Here is a 17,471-nt window from a genome sequence, read left to right as displayed (position 1 = left end):
GCCACCTGGGTCGAGTGTTGGCCTTCCCGGTTGCCCGGGCGACGAGCCGCGTCTGCCGGCCTCGCGAAGCTCCATAGTGATGCCAAACATCCGGCGAGGCGCGCGTGGGGGCGGGGCCTGAGGCGCGGTCGCGACGGGTCTGCGCGTGCGCCGCCCGCGGGCCCGGCGTTCAGGCGAAGAGGCCGTAGCAGCCACAGACGCGGGGAGGTGGGAGCTGGTGGGCGGGGTGGGAGGAGGTGGCTGCGAAGAGGCTGCGGTCGTGGCCGGGAGGTCCGAGGGTGGGAAGCGGCCCTTAGATGAGTTACGGTGGAGGGGAAGCTGCTTCCTTCCGTCCACCCAATCCTCACCGCTCCCCGCCCGCACTGTGAGCTCGGGCCCCTCTTCTCCCAGCCCTGGGCAAAGGGCTCTTGTCCCGGTTCGCACTGAAGTGTAAATGGCTGGTTCCGGTTGAAAGTGGCACCCGGTGCCGGGGCTTGTTGGGGGCCAGGGGCTGCGGATTATTCATGGTTGTATCTCTTGCTCAAGGATGTCCAGTGAACTAATGCAACCGTCTCGTCCCCGATCCTCCCACTACCGCATTATCATTTTCCATCTTCACCTCTCTCTAACCTACGGTCAACACCAGCTGCTCTGCAGCCTCCCAGTTCTTGAAGGCTGGGCCTCGCCTATTCACCCCAGGACACTCGGTATTCGTTGACTGGAGAGCTATAGGGTGCTTATCTCAATTCTCCCCATCTCTATACGGATCTGCCGCTTCAATGCAAAAATCCGACCCACAGGGGGAAATGCAACCCCTTCGAAGAGATAACTAAGTTATGAAGAAGCCAATAAGTGGGTTGAAATATTGTCAGGATCGTAGGTATTCTCGCCTTTGGGGATTTTTATAAAACTTGTTTAAATTATGATGTCTTAAAAGAAGTATGATCCCGTTCCTGAAGCATTTTCAGAAAAGCAAGGAAAAAAAAAAAAACCTATCCGTCAGCCCCGGGGAGTTTAAAAATAAAAACAAGAAGCAAACAAAACCCTGGTGCCGGGACATGGGATTCATTAGGTCTGAAATAGACCCCAGGAATCTGATTTTTCTAACAGCTGTTTCTGATGAGGAGCCAGTTTAGGAACGTGATAGAGTAGCAAGCCTGCCGCAGACACTGTAACTCCACGTCATGGGTAGTTTAGTGCTAATGCAGACAGCAGCTTTAGTTTTATTGCTGCTTGTCAGACAAATCCCCCTGTTGGGTTTCACTTATGGGCATGAAGCTCAGGGGGCCCAGGATATGAATCCACTGGTGGCACCTGAAGCAGTTATTGGTGGCTGCCTCCACATCCTGCCCAAACAGTTTTTTTGGCTAACCCAGCCTCTCTCCTCCCTACTTCTGTTTTCCTGTTCTTGTCCCCTCGCCTTTTCTTACCTTTAATTTTTTTTTTTAATTTTCCATTAGTAAATTACCTTAATGTGGGCATTTAATGCTTTAAAAAAATCAATTACCGGGCGCCTGGGTGGCTCAGTTGGTTGAGCGACTGCCTTTGGCTCAGGTCATGATCCCAGACTTCCAGGATCGAGTCCCGCATCAGGCTCCCAGCTCCTTGGGGAGTCTGCTTCTCCCTCTGACCTTCTCCTCTCTCATGCTCTCTCTCACTCATTCTCTCTCAAATAAATAAATAAAATATTTTAAAAAAATCAATTACCATTGCTGAATTTACCGAAAACTTTGAAAGTATCTGTCCATTGCATTATATCATAGCCACTTACCTAGGATGCAAGTCAGTTACAGGAAGAATATTTCAAAATGGCAAGTTCAACCTTCAAAGAGGTTGAGGATGCCTCTCACTTCTCTCCAACTCACTGATGCTGAGTACCCAGAAACGCTGCTAGCTATAATCCTTGCTGACTCTTGATGATAACCTTTAACTCTTACCAGTTATATGATCCTGCCCTCCCCTCTATCTTAAAAAAAGTAAATCCATGGCATTAGGATACACTTGAAAGAGCCCTTCCGGACTAATTGCGTGGTTGCACTTGGGTCTATATTCCCTAGATTGGGTAGGGAAAGAGTCCATGGGGGCTGGAAAGGGTAAGTCATGTCTAAGCTTATTGTCCATTGTGACATCTGTTTCTATTTGAGGAGAGGCCTCTGCTCAAATGTCTTTCTGTTCCAGAAGAAAACACTAGTTAAATGGTTAACCAAGTGTGTTTTAACTATTTTCAGACCCTGGAAATGCATGGTGAGGAAAACTTTTCTTGGTCTATATTCTCCTAAAAATGCTATCACCTCCGAGGAGAGGAAGCTGGGCAGTGTTGATAAATGCTAAAAATTACAGGGACAAGTCTCTAAAGAAGTGGGAAAAAAATTAAAAAATAAAGGTAGGGCTTCAGAAAATTTCTTGAACCCTGATTAAAGAGTTTATATCCTGGGGTGCCTGGGTGGCTCCATCGGTTAAGCGTCTGCCTTCGGCTCAAGTCATGATCCCAGTGTCCTGGATCGAGCCCCATGTCGGGTTCTCTGCTCAGTGGGAAGTCTGTTTCTCCCTCTGCCTCTCCCCCTGCCCCTGGCTTGTGCTCTCCCTCTTGCTCACTCTCTCTATTCTCTCTCTCTCACTCAAATAAATAAATAAAGTATTTTTTAAAAAGTTTATATCCCATTTCTCCCAAACATGACTACTCAGCATGGATCACACTTCAATTTGCACTCATCATTTTCTACTTTGTGCAATATACAGGAGAGAGTAGGAACCTGACCGTTCCTGGCAGCTAAAGTAAAAAGTGCCATGGTCCATGGGGCACCTGGGTGACTCAGTCATTAGGCATTTGCCTTCTGCTCCGGTCATGATCCCAGGGTCCTGGGATCAAGGGCCTCATCGGGCTGTCTACTTCTCCCTCTCCCACTCCCCCTGCTTATGTTCTGCCCCCCCTCCCTCTGTCAAATAAATAAAATCTTAAAAAAAAAAAAAGTGCCATGGTCTGAAGGCTATGCGTAAAGCCTGGACTCAGAAGACCACAGAGATATTGCATGACTTTAGCAGGTGTTTCAAAACTTGGGGAAAGGAAAATATGGAAAGATCAGTCTGCCAGCTGACCAAAGCTGAAAGAGGGCCTCATGTTGGATGACGACTCCCAGGAACTGATGGGTATCAGACTAGCAGAGGTTAAAATAAAGAAGTTGCCTAAATTAAACATCTCCTTTTTCAGCATTTTGCCCAGAGCACTGGCTTTATCCAGAACTTGTTTGCAATCCTGTGATATTATTCTTGAGTACCTGAAGTCACCGGACATACATCAAACAGGTGTGTGTGTGTGTGTGTGTGTGTGTGTGTGTGTCCCTCAGATATTTATGCAATGATTTTGGGGTGCTCTACTTCCCTCTGCTGGATAAAAATGGTACAGCATGGTTTTTGGAAAACTATACACCTGTAAGTTTGAAAGTGCAGGGGGTGTGGCTAGTTAGTGACAATAGTGGTAAGCCCTCAACAGGGGAGTTATCCCTCAGAGTGCGATCCAGCATTCATTTCCACCACTCACTCCTTAGTTCCTGGAATCTCTTATCTAAGAAGAGTCCCAGTCAAGCTACCTCAATCTTTGCAAAGTATGGTAGAAGGAGAGAGAAATATCATCAGGGATTTCCAAGTAGTTACAGGAGCAGATTTAGGAGCCACAGGTAATCTTCACCGAACACAAACTCATGCAATTTGGGTTTAGACTGTTATGGCCTTGCAGTGGGTTCCTGCCAGGGGTTTTGAAAAATTCGTGTTTCTGCTGCTTTTTTCTTCCTTAAGTCAAACCCATTCTATGACTTTAGCTGATTCAGATGGAATTCCCTCCTCTCTGAATAAGCCTATCAAACATTACCTCACAGAATCAGAGATTGCCACTAGTACTTACTGAATGCAAACTTTGTGCTAAGGTATTTTTCCCATAGTAAAATTAGTGAGATTCCAAAATGATTTGTTCTTGTTGGGGGGGAGCGGGGGAGAAACACTGAGTGGAGATGCTTTGCATGTTTCCATAGTCGTCTTTGAGAAAAAGAAATTGCACTATCCCAGATTAGTGTTCAAGTTCACTTTAATGAGTAATAGGATATGGTTAACAGGTCCTGAAGACAAGGAAGGATCCACTAGAGAAATGTAGGGAAATAATTGAGGAGAGTCAGTGTTTCTTAAAGCTGGTTTGAGTTCTTGAAGGTCTTCCGGATGGTCACAGACGGCTTCTGAGACTGATGTTTGTCATGTGACGTTGGATTCTAGCACAAAAGTACATTTAAACATTTCACTATCCATGCTGCTTCAGCAGTAACAGCCTAAGGATGTATGCTTGGCCCAAGTGTCTAGAAATGAAACGAGAACTGCATCTTTAGGTTTATTTCATTTATGATGGCACACAAAACAAAAATCCACATTACCTTTCCTTCCCAGTGCTACACTTCTGGTTCACACAATTGGCAGTGGAGAAGTTAGACCAAAAGACCTATGTTCACTTTGTTTTGGTTATATGAATGTAGACTCTGGATTCAAAGGCCTGAGTTTCTGTGAGATTGCATTACTTACTAGCCAAGTAGTTTGGGGCAAATTTACCTAATCCATCAGTGTCCTCATTTGTAACATGGAGGCAACAATAATATCTATCTCATAGGGTTGTTTGAAGAGTTAAATGAAAGAACCTAAGAAAACAGCTTGGCTAAGGACTTGGCAAAGAGGGAGCACTAGCTAATGTAAACTGTTAATATTATTCCTAGTTTATAGACTCTGCCCTGGGTGTTTCATTGCATTATTGTTGTTCTGTTTGTTTGTTTTTTCTTAAGATTTTATTTATTTGACAGAGAAAGAGAGAGAGACAGCAAGAGAGGGAACATAAGCAGAGGGAGGGAGAGAGAGAGAGAAGCAGGCCTCCAGCCAAGCAGGAAGCCTGATTCTGGGCTCAATCCTAGGACCCTGGGATCATGACCTGAGCTGGAGGCAGATGCGTAACGACTGAGCCACTCAGGTGTTCCTGTTTCATTGCATTTTTGCCCAGAGGATTACCCAGGTACAAACCAGTGTCCACAGAACCGGAAAACATTCAAAGCATATCTGGGAAGTGGAAGTCTGCCTTCTGAGCACTTAATAAAATGCTAAAAAGAGTCTGGGAAGAATCCTGCAGGCACCAGAGTGTCCACGGGATTCCACAGATGGAATCACTTAATGATAACCTGGTTTTGTGTAGACTAAAGGGAATAAGATTTACTCTATTTTCTATGGGCAGGGTAATGTGTAACTAGTAACTAGACCATGCAGGCAAACAATGACCCTGAATTTTCTCAAACAGAATTCTTCCCCATCATACCCTGTCCTGAAGTCACAATAAGAGCCAAAGTGCTTACATGGCTCTTACACTTTGTCTGCGTCTCCTAGCGCGCTCCCTCTCTCCGTTCACACTGGCCATCTGCTATTCTTAGTGTCTCTGGCCTCAGGCCCTTGCACTTCCTCCCTCTGCCCGGGAGAGAAACAGAGCCAATTCCCTCACCTGTTTCTGGATCTTCACTGATCCTGTTTAAAACTGCACACCTACCCCGACCCTCTGGCCTATTCTTCCTTGCTTTCTATCTCTCCTTGGCACCATCGCCTTCTAACATTCTGTTTAACTTACTTATTCGGTTCATTGTCTGTCTTACTCCTGCCTCCAACCCCTGAATGTAAAATCCCCAAAGGCAAGGATTGTCCCTTGCTGTATTCCTGGTGCCTAGAACAGGGCTTGGCACCGAGTGGTGCTCAGCTGTCAGTGAATAAGTATACTCACCAGTTCTAAAGGTGAGGCCTTCGCTCCAGTGAAGGTCTTTCTAGCACAGCACTCTCAGACGATGGCTTGATTCAAGAGAGGCATTTCAAAGAATTCTTTCAGCACAAGATAACGTATCATTGGCTTTGTCGCAGGAGCCAGTATCTCAGACACAGCATCACCAAATTATTGACAGAGCATAATGTCAGAAAGGAGTGTGATATAACTATCTTGATATTTCTGTAAATTGAGCCAGAAACCGTTGATTTTGTATGTTAGAGAATGAAAGTATTAGATTGCTTAAAATTTCTAGTTCCCAATTTCTTGTTGCTGTTGTTGTTGTTTTTTAAAGAAGCTTTTATGTGACACTGCTCATTTACCTACTACTGATGACATTTCACCACAGCCTTATTTTTCGCCTAGAGAGATTTATTTATGATGGGCCCATGGACATTTCCCCTATTTTTCTGCATTTTCTTTAATAAGCACCTATTACTTGAAAATGATAAATAAGGACTTTGGGGGAACTTGCTGCTAAGTCTGGATAACTCTTTTATAAGGCAGAGAAGAATTATTTTTAAATCCCATATTCAAAGTCATACCACTTGTTGGAATCCCTGGGAGAACAGATTGTTTGAAGAACTGACAATCCCTAGTGAAAAATGAGAGGGAGGGTTTGCATAACCTTGGGAAGATTATCAATACTAGATTAATTTCTTACTCAAGGAATCAAGGTATTTTCAAGAATCTGTGACTGGAGAATGAGATTTGATGTTATACTCTAGGCCACCAGATGGCTGTCACCAATGACCTTTTGGGCTCTGAGAAAACTGTGAGGTGCAAAGATTGCTTTATTTGGCATCCAAGCACTCAGTGTGAAGTAAGTCACTTTAACCTGCGGTATTTAGGAACAAAAGCGGAAATGAGATTAGGTTGAAGTATGCACAATAGTTAAAAGTGCTTCATACACTGTAATGGGCTCTGCAAACATTTGGGTGTTGACGTTTCTGATTAGCTGAGCCTTGGATTTATCTGAAGGAAAAATGCATTTGAGTTTAAACATTATAACGAGTTATGTGACTTTGAACCAATCATTCCACTTTCTCAGTGTGTTTCCTAGTTTAGTGGAGATCTTTTTGGCCTTACTTCACATGATTATTTGGAAGCTTGAATGGATGTGGAAATGTTTTTGAAAGCATAATGCATGAAAAGATCTGAGGTGTTAATCTGTAGCCTTTGAGTTGGTCAAGCCCTTTTGTAATCTAAAACACAATGCATACATCTTCCTGTGAGATCCTGTTAGGTAAGAAAAGCCTTTACCTTAGATAGGTATGCTTTCAAAATTAATATTTACATCAATCATCCTTTTATCGCAAAGCTTTTCCTTCCATATTATTTTAATAAAAGTTCCTTAAGGGATAAGATGATTATTTTTTTTTAAAGGAGGCAGCTAGAGTGTAACATGTTGTTTCTGATTTACTAAATCAAGAACTTGTACTCATGTTGGAACCTTACATTCCCTGACAGATGGGGCTTTAATTACCTAGGACTTTAACTACTGCCTGTGGAAATACAGGGCTTCTCTGTGCCCAGATGAGCCAAGTGGGTCTGAGACTGAATTAAACACTAGAGGACAGTGTTAAGGGCTAGAGAAGCAACAGGAATAACAAGAAGGGTTGAGGTGATCACAGGTGACACAGCATTGCTGGTGGAAGATATGTTTAGTCTCTGAGGGGCCAAGGGAGAGACCTCAATCTTTTAAAAAATGTTCTGGTACAGAGCAAGTCCCAGACTCCCCTGGGTTTGGCTGGCCATCTGGCCCTCAGACTAGTACTGAGACCTAGTGGGAGATCCTGTGATGACCCAATGTGGGAAGATGCTGGGTCTTAGTTAGCAGTCTGAAAACTCTCAGGGTCCCTGCATTCTTTTCCTCACTGTGGTTATCTTCAGAGCCAACATAGGTACTGGCACCAAGAGGTGCTTATAATACTTGATGAATCAGTAACTGAAGAGCAGTTAAACTATAAACAGTGACAACAGAAGCATTTGCAAACTGCCTAAGGCCCCCATGGGTCACGAAAAGGGTTAGGGCAAGAGAGATATCCATAATTCTCTCAGTGGTGCCTCAAGCCAGACAAATGCTGTTTTCTCCCTGTAGTGATACTACTATGGCTTGAAGCTGGAGTAGTCTGGAGAATGACTTTTTTTTTTCACAGCTACTAAATGTAACAGTTAGTCGATAGGTGCCACATTGTATAACACATTCATTATAGTAGCTGTTATAGTACAATTATAATTCATAATTTTTGTATTTTAAAAATACAGTCCATTGATTCAAAATTTTGAAAACATTTAACACTAATTTCCATGAAACTAGAAGTACTTATTCAATTAGATGGATGTCCTCAGAGAAATCAACTCCATAACCTTTGGGGGGAGGTGGCAATATGATCTTTCCACAAGTGGGGATTTAGGGTGTGTGTGTGTATCGTGGGGATGGGGTATGGAGATTTTTAAGGATTTTGTGCTTCCCTACTTCTAGGTGGATATAAAATGTCCTGACCTCCTCCTTCTATTAATGTTTGTCTAGATAAAACCTTTCTTTAAGGTAGAGATCTTTGGCCAACCCACTAAGAAAGCAAGCTGTTTGTTTTTCTTTTGAACTATGAAAAGACCCTGTTTACGAAGACCTTCTTTGACAAGGAGGCCTTGTCAAAGAAACAAGATAGTTGCTGACAGTACAACAATCCATATATACAAAATCTGTTTAATGGTCATTCGTGTAAGTAGATTTATATAAACAGAAAATAGTTCCATTTTTTCTTTGCCAAGCAATCAAGCAAAACACTAGGACCAATACAATTAGCAGCCCAAAGACTTGGATACAATAGCCACGCTGAGTAAGACATGAGCGCCATCTGGAGGGTCCACTTGAAACTACAGTGTAGCATCTGAAGAACTTGTTAAGTATTAAAGTACCATTTGTGGATAGGAGTCAGGAATGAGCTACCTTCATTCCACAACCTGAGCTCCTACTATTTCAAACTTCCAATAGAGGACTCAGAGTGTTGTTATTTAGTGAAGTGCTTTTAGCAGAGGTGAGAAATGAAACTTTTAACATCTGAGTACTGACGTTAGCTCATTAGTAAATATAAGTCAGAAAGTACTAGGCAGAAGGGAAATAGGCAAATGTGTCCCCAGTCAGCTGTGTCCCGATGCCCCATTTCCTTACCCTGAGTAGGGCCTCATACAAATCCATCAGAACTTTTATTCACAAGATGCAAATGACTGATAGTTTAGGTTTCCCAGAAGCATTTATATTTTAATAGAGAGAATCGGCAGAATTTCCAGATGTCAACTGTTGGGGAGGTTATGTTGCAAGAAAACAATCATCTCCTTTATCAAATACTTAATCACTTCTTTTAAGTAAACTAGATCTGTTCCTGGCTGATACACTCATTTTAATGAAAATGTTCTAAAAGGAGTATTTAATCCCTCAAAAGTCTGAGTAACTTTAAACATTTGCACTTCTTATGTTTATATATTTCTAATAAGACACTGATTATCTCATCTGTTTGTTTTTATGATACTGGTATTTTAATGAGGTACCTAGTCCCCAATGCTCTCAATTACCTCTGGTGAAAAACTTTATTTTTAAAAAATTTCCTACCACTTGAGGGACCAGTATCTGTGTAAATTAAAGTAATAATTTTGTGGCAATATCTTAAAGAGCTTAATCTATCTGAACTTGTCACAGACCGTTTAGAGTGTGTCAGCTTACCTTGGTCTGTTGACTGCATTTGAAGATCACTGCTGCTGTCCTATCTCCTATTTTCTAAAATATATCTGCATTTGGCCTAAAGATCTCTGTCCACCAGGACCACCGCCATATTCAAGAGCCTGACTTACTTTCCTCCTAACTTTTAGAAGAATATGATCTTTGACTCCATAAAAATGAACATTTCAAACATTTTAAACTGACCCTCTTCTTGCGATGTGTTTGTACAACTCCCCATCACCTTGTTTGGTTCAACTGACTTCAGTTTTGTCAGCTTTATTTGTGATGAATTTGACCTGCACCCCAGAAGCTTATGTAAGACACTTGGGTAGCACAGAAGTTCAGGTATTTAAGGATTAACAGAGAAATCCATCTAGGAAATCCACGTAGCAGACAAGACATACGCTTTCTTGATACGAAGATTATAGGAAAACTTCAGTTGAGGTTGTGTTTTTTGTTTTGTTTTGCCAAAATGCAGACTGACAGTGTCTCCCCCCACCATTTGACAGTGCCTTTTGATTTATAAGTAATTCTGGTTTTCTGACTCTTCTTTCACCCACTGGTTCAAAAGCAATGCATTCTTTTTTTCTTATCCCAATAACCCAAAACTGAAAATTGCGCATGGCCATGTATTAAGTAAACTGTTCATGTTTCCATTTATAAGGCACAAAATCCACAAATTGCTCAGAGAAAGGAAGAAAACAATGACCTGAAGATAAAATAACCTATTAATAGAAGAGATTCATCAAACTGGAGTGAAAACAAAGTACTTCCCTTTGTAGTAAAAGGGACCTTATACTGATAGGAAACATAGATATTGAGAAGACTCCCATGGCTCCTCCATCAGCACAGCCCCCTTCACTGGATTAATACATAAATCAGTCCTCAGAGAGGGTTGTGTGACCAGAACACATTAATCACAAGTACCCCCTACCCCACAGGAGCTACTAGACAACAGAAAATTCTAGCTACAGGGTACCTGGTTCACCATTCTTACCCATAGGAGTCTTCAGGGACCAACCCACAGTGATCACACATGCTCATCTGTCCTGGGGCTTGATTATTTTAAGGATCCATCTCTAAGTTGAGGCATAACCTCCTGCCTGAAGACCCTGAACTAGGGAAGATATGTGGGTCCTTTACATGGCAGCATCTAGTTAAGAATCTAGACCTTGGGTTCCTCTTGAAATAATCAGATCCCTAGAAGAACCAGAACCAATTCATTCTATTCAGGGTTTTGTTTGTTTTGTTTCTTTAAACATGTTGGTCCAAATCTGGAGAAGATTCCCTAGCACAAGCCCCAGATTTTCTGGCCTATAAGACAGCCCTGATAGATCTCAAGTACTGCAGTCCACAGGTATAAAAGAGAAGGGTCTCATGACACAAAACAGTATCCATGCTTGTTGGCTGGGCCTTCTGATGGCTCTTGGCACTGTACTTTCTAGTACCATTTAGTAGTATATGAAAATAAGCTTCCTGAATGTCCACATGGATCCAAGCATTTCCTGGAAATATGACTGCTTCATAGTCCTCTATATTACCATGCAAGGTACGGATGGGAGTACACTGTAGAGAAAACAGCTAGGCAGACGTCATCCTGAGAAAAGGGTCAGTGTCAAAGTGGGCAAGAGAGGAGGGACCAGAACCCAGATGAACCAAGTAATTCATTATGTCTAAGGGTTTCACTGAATCGTCTTGAAGTTTTTGACTTCTCCACCCTGGACAATCTGAACTCCAAATGAAATCAAGTTCTTGGGTCAGTTTACTCAATTACCAAAGACCAGTATGGTAGGATGGCCATTCCAATACGGTGTGGACCAGCCACATACTTACTTTCCAGTCCAACTTTATAACCCCTTTAGCTCCAGGATTTGGCCCTAGAGGCCAAAGTCAAAATTCCACTAAATTTTCAGGCAGAAAGATCGTCCTTAATTCAGTGTCCCATGAATCCTAGCCAATGTCCCTTCCTTTCCTGTATCTCGTAAGGCTGTGACACAGAGGGAAAAGTAATACTCCTTTTATTAGCAACAACTTTTAACAACAAAATTCTTGAATCCTTTGGCTTTCCAATGCCACAGTATATCCTTGGAAATATGTGTTAATTTAAAAGCAACTCTTAAAAACAAAAAGTCAACTCCTATTGTTGTACTGAGCTTTCCCCAAATCACGGCAGGCTGCCTCTACACCTCCCCACCTGCCAGCCTCAGGAATCTTTCTTTGTCAGTCTCGCCTTGACTTTGTGTCTCAGGAGCGCTGCGGTTGCAGCGCTGCAGGCCGCCAAGAAGAAGAAAGAAAGGCAGGCCATGTAGACAGACAGGGGGCCATGGCGCTGCAGAAAGATCTCCTGCCGCCCCTGGTAGTCCAGAAGGATGGCCTCCAGCTGGGAGAGCGTGCAGACAGACAGAAAGGCGTGGAAGATCTGATGCCCATGGCCCACGATGTCACAGGAACCCGGAAAGTACTTCTCAGGAACCGGGCAGGAGAAGAAGTAGGCGCTGACCAGGAAGAAGAGGATCTGGAGGGTGTGGTACCAGGCCGCCTGCTCCTGGCAGCCAGCCAGGTGGCATAGGGCCACGCGGTGGGCCACCGGGCTGATGTCTAGGACGAAGGCCAGCCCCGCCGGCACCACTTGACACAGCTTCCTCATGACCGGGTAAGGCCTGCGGTAGCGGTACTTGGCATAGCAACAGCCAGCGCAAGACAGCCAGCCACAGAAGGCAGCTGCGGGCAAGAAGAAGAGCCAGAAGAGCTCGTACCAGGCCTGGTCGGAGCTGTAGAAGAAGTGGGCCAAGGCGCTGCCGTACTGGTAGACGCTCACGCCCACGTAGTCCACGAAGTAGAAAGTGTAGTGCGAGAGCTCCGACTTGGACTGCAGCAGGTGGGCCAGCAGGCTGCACGTGAGGTAAGTGATGGACGACAGGATGAAGAGGAGCAGGGGCAGCGAGCGCGTGGAGGCCCACGGCAAGGCCTCGGCCTCGGCGAAGGCCCAGAATCGCAGGAGCACGGCCAGGGCGGCCAGCAAGTGGGTCCACACGTTGACCACCTCGTTGTGCTTCTGAAAGAGGCTGAAGAAGTAGTAGCGCCACTCGTGGCCCGTGGGCCGGTAGCCGGTGCGGATGTAGGGCTCCCGGAAGAGCTGGGGCACGTCGGTCTCGGGGACGGTGCAGGGCATCTTGGGAAGGCCGTCCTCCAGGAGCTTGGGCAGGCGGCGCAGCTGCTGCCCGCTCACCGACAGCGTGCTCAGGCGCTCCAAGATGGCGGTCGTCATGGCTGCCGGCGCGGCCGACGGGACCTGAGGAGAACACAGGAGAATCGGCACACCGGCGAGGGGGTCGGGCAGGCGCCCGGAGCTGCGGCGGCGGCAAGGGCCGTGGGGCTGCTTAGTGCTTCTAGAGCGGCAGGGGAGCCCGGGAGCCGCGTGCGGCTTCTCTGAGCCTCATTTTTGTCACATCTGTACCCAGTGGAGTTATACCAAGATCCCCTTCCACCCGAAGGTTCTGGTTTCGTCTCTGCTACCCACTGCGGTGTGAGGCTAAGTCCCATCTAGTAGGATGGGGCTGTTAGCCAGACTGTTGGAACGGCAGCCACAAGATAAGTAAGGGTGCCTTTAGGGGCTTTGAGGCTTCCTAGATGCAATTACAATGTAGTCATCACACATGCTCTAATAATATGAGATACTACAAAATTATAAATATTTATGGTACTAACCATAGCCTACACTTCTCAAGCACCTCATCTTAAAATATCCACTAAGTTCGCCAGTGACTTGAAATTCTGAGATAAGCAATAGTTAACTTGAACTTCAATGTAAAGACAGGCGAATGAGTCATGAATTTGGTTGATAAAGACCAGTACATATTCTGGGAAATAATTTAACAGTTAAAGAAAATTAACATGTGGACTAAATTTAACGTAAAATTTAATTGTAAAGATTGGGAGGAGTGTTTCTCTTTTCTTTTTAAATTATGCTCTGGAAAGTAAGTAGTTTTGGATTTGTCTCTCCTGGGTACCTAAATATGTACTCAATGAATTTCAGACCTCAAAAATGCTTATTTACCCTACACTTGGAATTTTTACATGACAGATGAGCCAGATGAGCATAGCAATTGTCTCATAAAACATTTCACAAAATAGCTGCAAAATTTCATGTGAATTTTTTTGGGTAATTGGACTGGAAATGGATTTTCAGCATATATACAGCTACCTTCTCTACTTCATATTTCCCAGCCTCTTTTCTTCAGAGAAGTTCAAAACTTGATCGATTTATCTAAATGGCCCCTCGCTTCAGAGCCCTTCTGCTGGGAGAGATACACCAAGTGCTGCTCAAGGCACTACTAATTTTAGTGAGGAAAATTTAATGTTCCTACTCACATTTCTTAATCAACATTGAAAAGGAAAATAATACCAGGTCTAAAATGCAGGGCATGAAAATTAATAAAATGTAAAAAAAATTAAAAAGTCCAGGGAGACCTGGATTCAGTCCTTGGTTTGGGGCCATCTGCTGGGTAACCTTGGGCTAGATAGAGCTATCTAGGCTTCAATTTCTTCATCTGTAAAATGGGAGTAATAATTCTACATATTGCATGAGTGGTTGTGGTGGTTAAATGCTTATTAAGGATTATGGAGTCAGAAGGACAAAAAGAAGGTGACTGAGAGAGAAAGAAAACAGTCATCAGAATACCTTAATTCATTAAAACAAACAAACAAACAAAAAAAAGCTAAGCAGTGCTTCTGCTCTTGGCCAGCAGGGGGATCCAAGAACTAGGAGTTAAGTTCTAGATGGAGACTCCTCCAACTGACCTCCTGTGGCTGTTGCTGACAGAGGACATCAGGGCTAAGGGAAAGGGACGGGAAGGTGGAACAGGTGGAGTATGCTGGCCCCAGAATCAAGTGAACCCACTGCATGACTGGGCCTGGAACACTGGACAATGTTTCAAGTTGTCCTGTGGCTACTGGCTGAGAAGCATGTGGCCTGGGGGAGCCTGGAGCTCTGTGGAATTAAAGCGTGCTATTCTTTAGATATAGGCTTCTGCCATCTCTTGTGAAGTGGAGAGGGAAATCAGATAGAAATATTGGTGTGATTTTGTCCTTGGGAGTAAAAGAGGTGAGTCACTGGGGATATGAGCTGCAGAGGAAGGAATCCCTAAAGATGCTCCCAGGTAGGCCCCACTAAGCATTGCCATCTAAGGGTGTTTCCATCATCTCTGGGCTCCCAAACCTACTGGAGACAAGTCCACATCCAAAGTTAAATAACACATGACTGCACCATTTCTGCTTATGTTTGTCTCTACAAAATACGGTGTCGAGGGCAATAATGCAAATGAATTTCTAAGGACTGAAAACTTGGGTTTTGGTTGTCTAATAGTTGGAACCAAGCACAATGCAGACCTAGGAATCAACTGGCATCTGTCTCTTCTGAGGGAGAAAGGACAGATCATGATGCTGCTTTATTGTCAGTTTCCAGAAAGCCCTGTGAGCAGGGCTCTTACCCCAAGCATTCTTCCAGTCTTTTTATCACCAACCTCACTTCATGGCTTTAGGTTGGCAAGTCCTTTTCAGAAAATTATTTCTACTTCTCTCATACTTATAGAAAATAAACTAGGAGAGGTTTATAGAACTAAGAAGCAGAGAAGTACAAGATAAAAGGGTTTTAACTTTAGCTTCAAAGAAAAGGATGCACAGGAAAAAAAAATATTGGCAGAATCATTATTCCTCTTACAAATGAAGCTTTCTTTCCCAAGGATCTTTAAAATGCTGCCACACCAGCCTCAGGGTCTCCTTAATAACTCCATCCTCTGGAGTGTGCAGCCCAACACAAGGAGACCTGGTTGCTGCAGGGACACCACCCATTGGCCTCCAACTCAAGATATGATCTCTTATCTCTGTCAGAAGTGAGGATGCTATAAAGATCTAGGTCATCTATCTATGGGTGAAAGGATCTAATAAAGTCCTCTTTGGAAATGCAGGGTCATGAAAAATTCTAATGGTCAGAAAGAGAGGGGATTATTTCTTTGTCCCGTGCTCAGCAACTGCTCCTTCCCCGGCCATAAAATTCTCCCTTCATCTGAGAACAGCCACCACAGCCACAGCAATGGTGAGAGGGTAGACTTTTTTGTTTTATCATCATTAACTTCAGAAGCCCCCCGTTCAGTGGCTAACCCCATAGACAGCACTACTTTCACTGAGCCAGAGTGTGTTGTGCTTCTAGAAATAGGCTTCAAAGGGCCCGCTGTAAAGTCTGAGAGCCTATCCAGGAGGAAACTACATATTGGCCTCATGATGTTAGTGCAGGCACACACCTCCATCCTTCCTTGTGCTGACCCTGAGTAAGGGTCTCCCAGTCATGTCCCCATGGATTTCTCCCTGATGATGTCATCATCAGCCAACCAAGATATTACCTTAGAATGATCTCTTGTGCACAGGGTTATCTCCAGCTCCTCTGCTGAGACAGTCAAAATGAAATCTTCCTGAAGAATTCTCATGAACTGGCTAAGATCATCATATTTTGATCAATAACAGAGCTCTTCCAGAGCAAAGACTGTCAGCTCAACAATACTGTAGACAACAAAAGCCAAGAAGGAAGAATAAAAATAAGACCCCTCACCTCAAACAGCCTACAAGGTAATTCTGAAAGTTCATGAATCTGTAGCCAATACCACCAGACCACGTATAATTGGGTGTTAAGTAGAGTGAAATACAAACAGGTCTCCGGAGCAGAGCACACTCTGGGCGTGCTGGGGCTGAGACACGTGAAGGGGTGAGGAGCAGGGCATTCCGGGAGAGGGGTGAATATGAGCGAGGGAATGCAGTGGCTTCTTTGTGGGTCCATGAGCAGAGGGGCTGTTGGGGAGTAATAAGGCAGCAAGCGGGGTAGGTGCCATGGCATTAGCGAGAGTTTAGATCTGATGTTGCAGAAAGCTTTTAGCTTGTTCACTCCTAATCTCACCCAAGCTGTGGGGATTCATGCTGCTGACCAATGCCCCCTCTCTTGGCTTAAATGACACAGTCCTCTCTGGTCTTGCCTGGTTTTTTGTTTGTTTGTTTGTTTTGTTCCACCACCCCATCAACTGTGGTATTTGCAGTCCACCATCTGCTCCCTTTTCCACATCCACAGTCCCTCTCATGGGGGTCCTGCTCCCATACCCTTGGTTTCAGCTAGCACCTGTATCAGATGATTCCCACACATACACCTGCAGCCAAATCTTCCCTTTAGATTCAATTATCCAGTGGATCTGGATTTAGCAGCTCTGGATTTCCAACTGACTATTCCACGGGCACTTCAAATTCAACATTTTCAAACTTCTTCAACCCAGATTTGACCCTTCCCCTACATCAAATCAGTCATTTAGGGTCTGTTGATTTTATCTGAACATTTCTGGAATCCATTCATTCATTCTATTTCTACTGCTTTCCATTCAGGCCTTCAAAATGAACTTTTGCAGAGGATAACAGCAATGTCATCACTGATATTTCTTCCTCCAGCTCCCCTGTCTCATGTCCCCCAGACCCTCTTTTCCAAGCCACTTCAGGGTGATAGTTTAAAAATGGAAATCTGATCACCACTCCCCTCCCCATATCCCATAGCAGCTCACCACTGCTTGTTTACAACACAAACTCTTAGCCCTTAACAGGCCAACTTCTGTTGACCTCCTTCCACTCACAGTTTCCTCTCCCAGGAGAGGATCCACATGCCCCCCCACCCCCCACTGATGGCCTAGATGATAGCACTGGACGTTTTTCAAAAGTGTCACACTCTTTATCTCCAGTGCATTCTTCTGCATACAATGACAACCCTCCAGTCCGGCAATTCCAGTGGCAACTCCAGTTCATCCACGTTCCTCCCAGGAGCTCCACCAGTAAGCTTTTCCTAACCCCTAAGCCAGTTTTAAGACTCTCCCCAGCAACATTCTACCCTGGCCTTCCTCCCCCAGCACACTTTTGTCTGGG

At 44.3% G+C, this 17,471-nt stretch overlaps 1 protein-coding gene across 1 annotated transcript; it reads right to left on the bottom strand.

Annotated features, from left to right (window-relative positions):
- Window positions 1–8,499: 8,499 nt before the first annotated feature.
- On the bottom strand, window positions 8,500–12,792 carry PAQR8 (progestin and adipoQ receptor family member 8; the record flags this gene model as incomplete). The annotated part of the gene is made up of 1 exon (XM_080805311.1): window positions 8,500–12,792. The coding sequence occupies one exon, from the start codon at window positions 12,790–12,792 to the stop codon at window positions 11,728–11,730; it is 1,065 nt and encodes a 354-aa protein (XP_080661437.1). The 3' UTR covers window positions 8,500–11,727.
- Window positions 12,793–17,471: the final 4,679 nt, after the last annotated feature.

The sequence above is a fragment of the Martes martes genome, assembly GCF_963455335.1.
Source record: "Martes martes genome assembly, chromosome: 6".
Lineage (NCBI taxonomy): Eukaryota > Metazoa > Chordata > Mammalia > Carnivora > Mustelidae > Martes > Martes martes.
The sequence above is the reverse complement of the archived record's forward strand: the minus strand, read 5'-3'. Positions and strand labels throughout refer to the sequence as shown.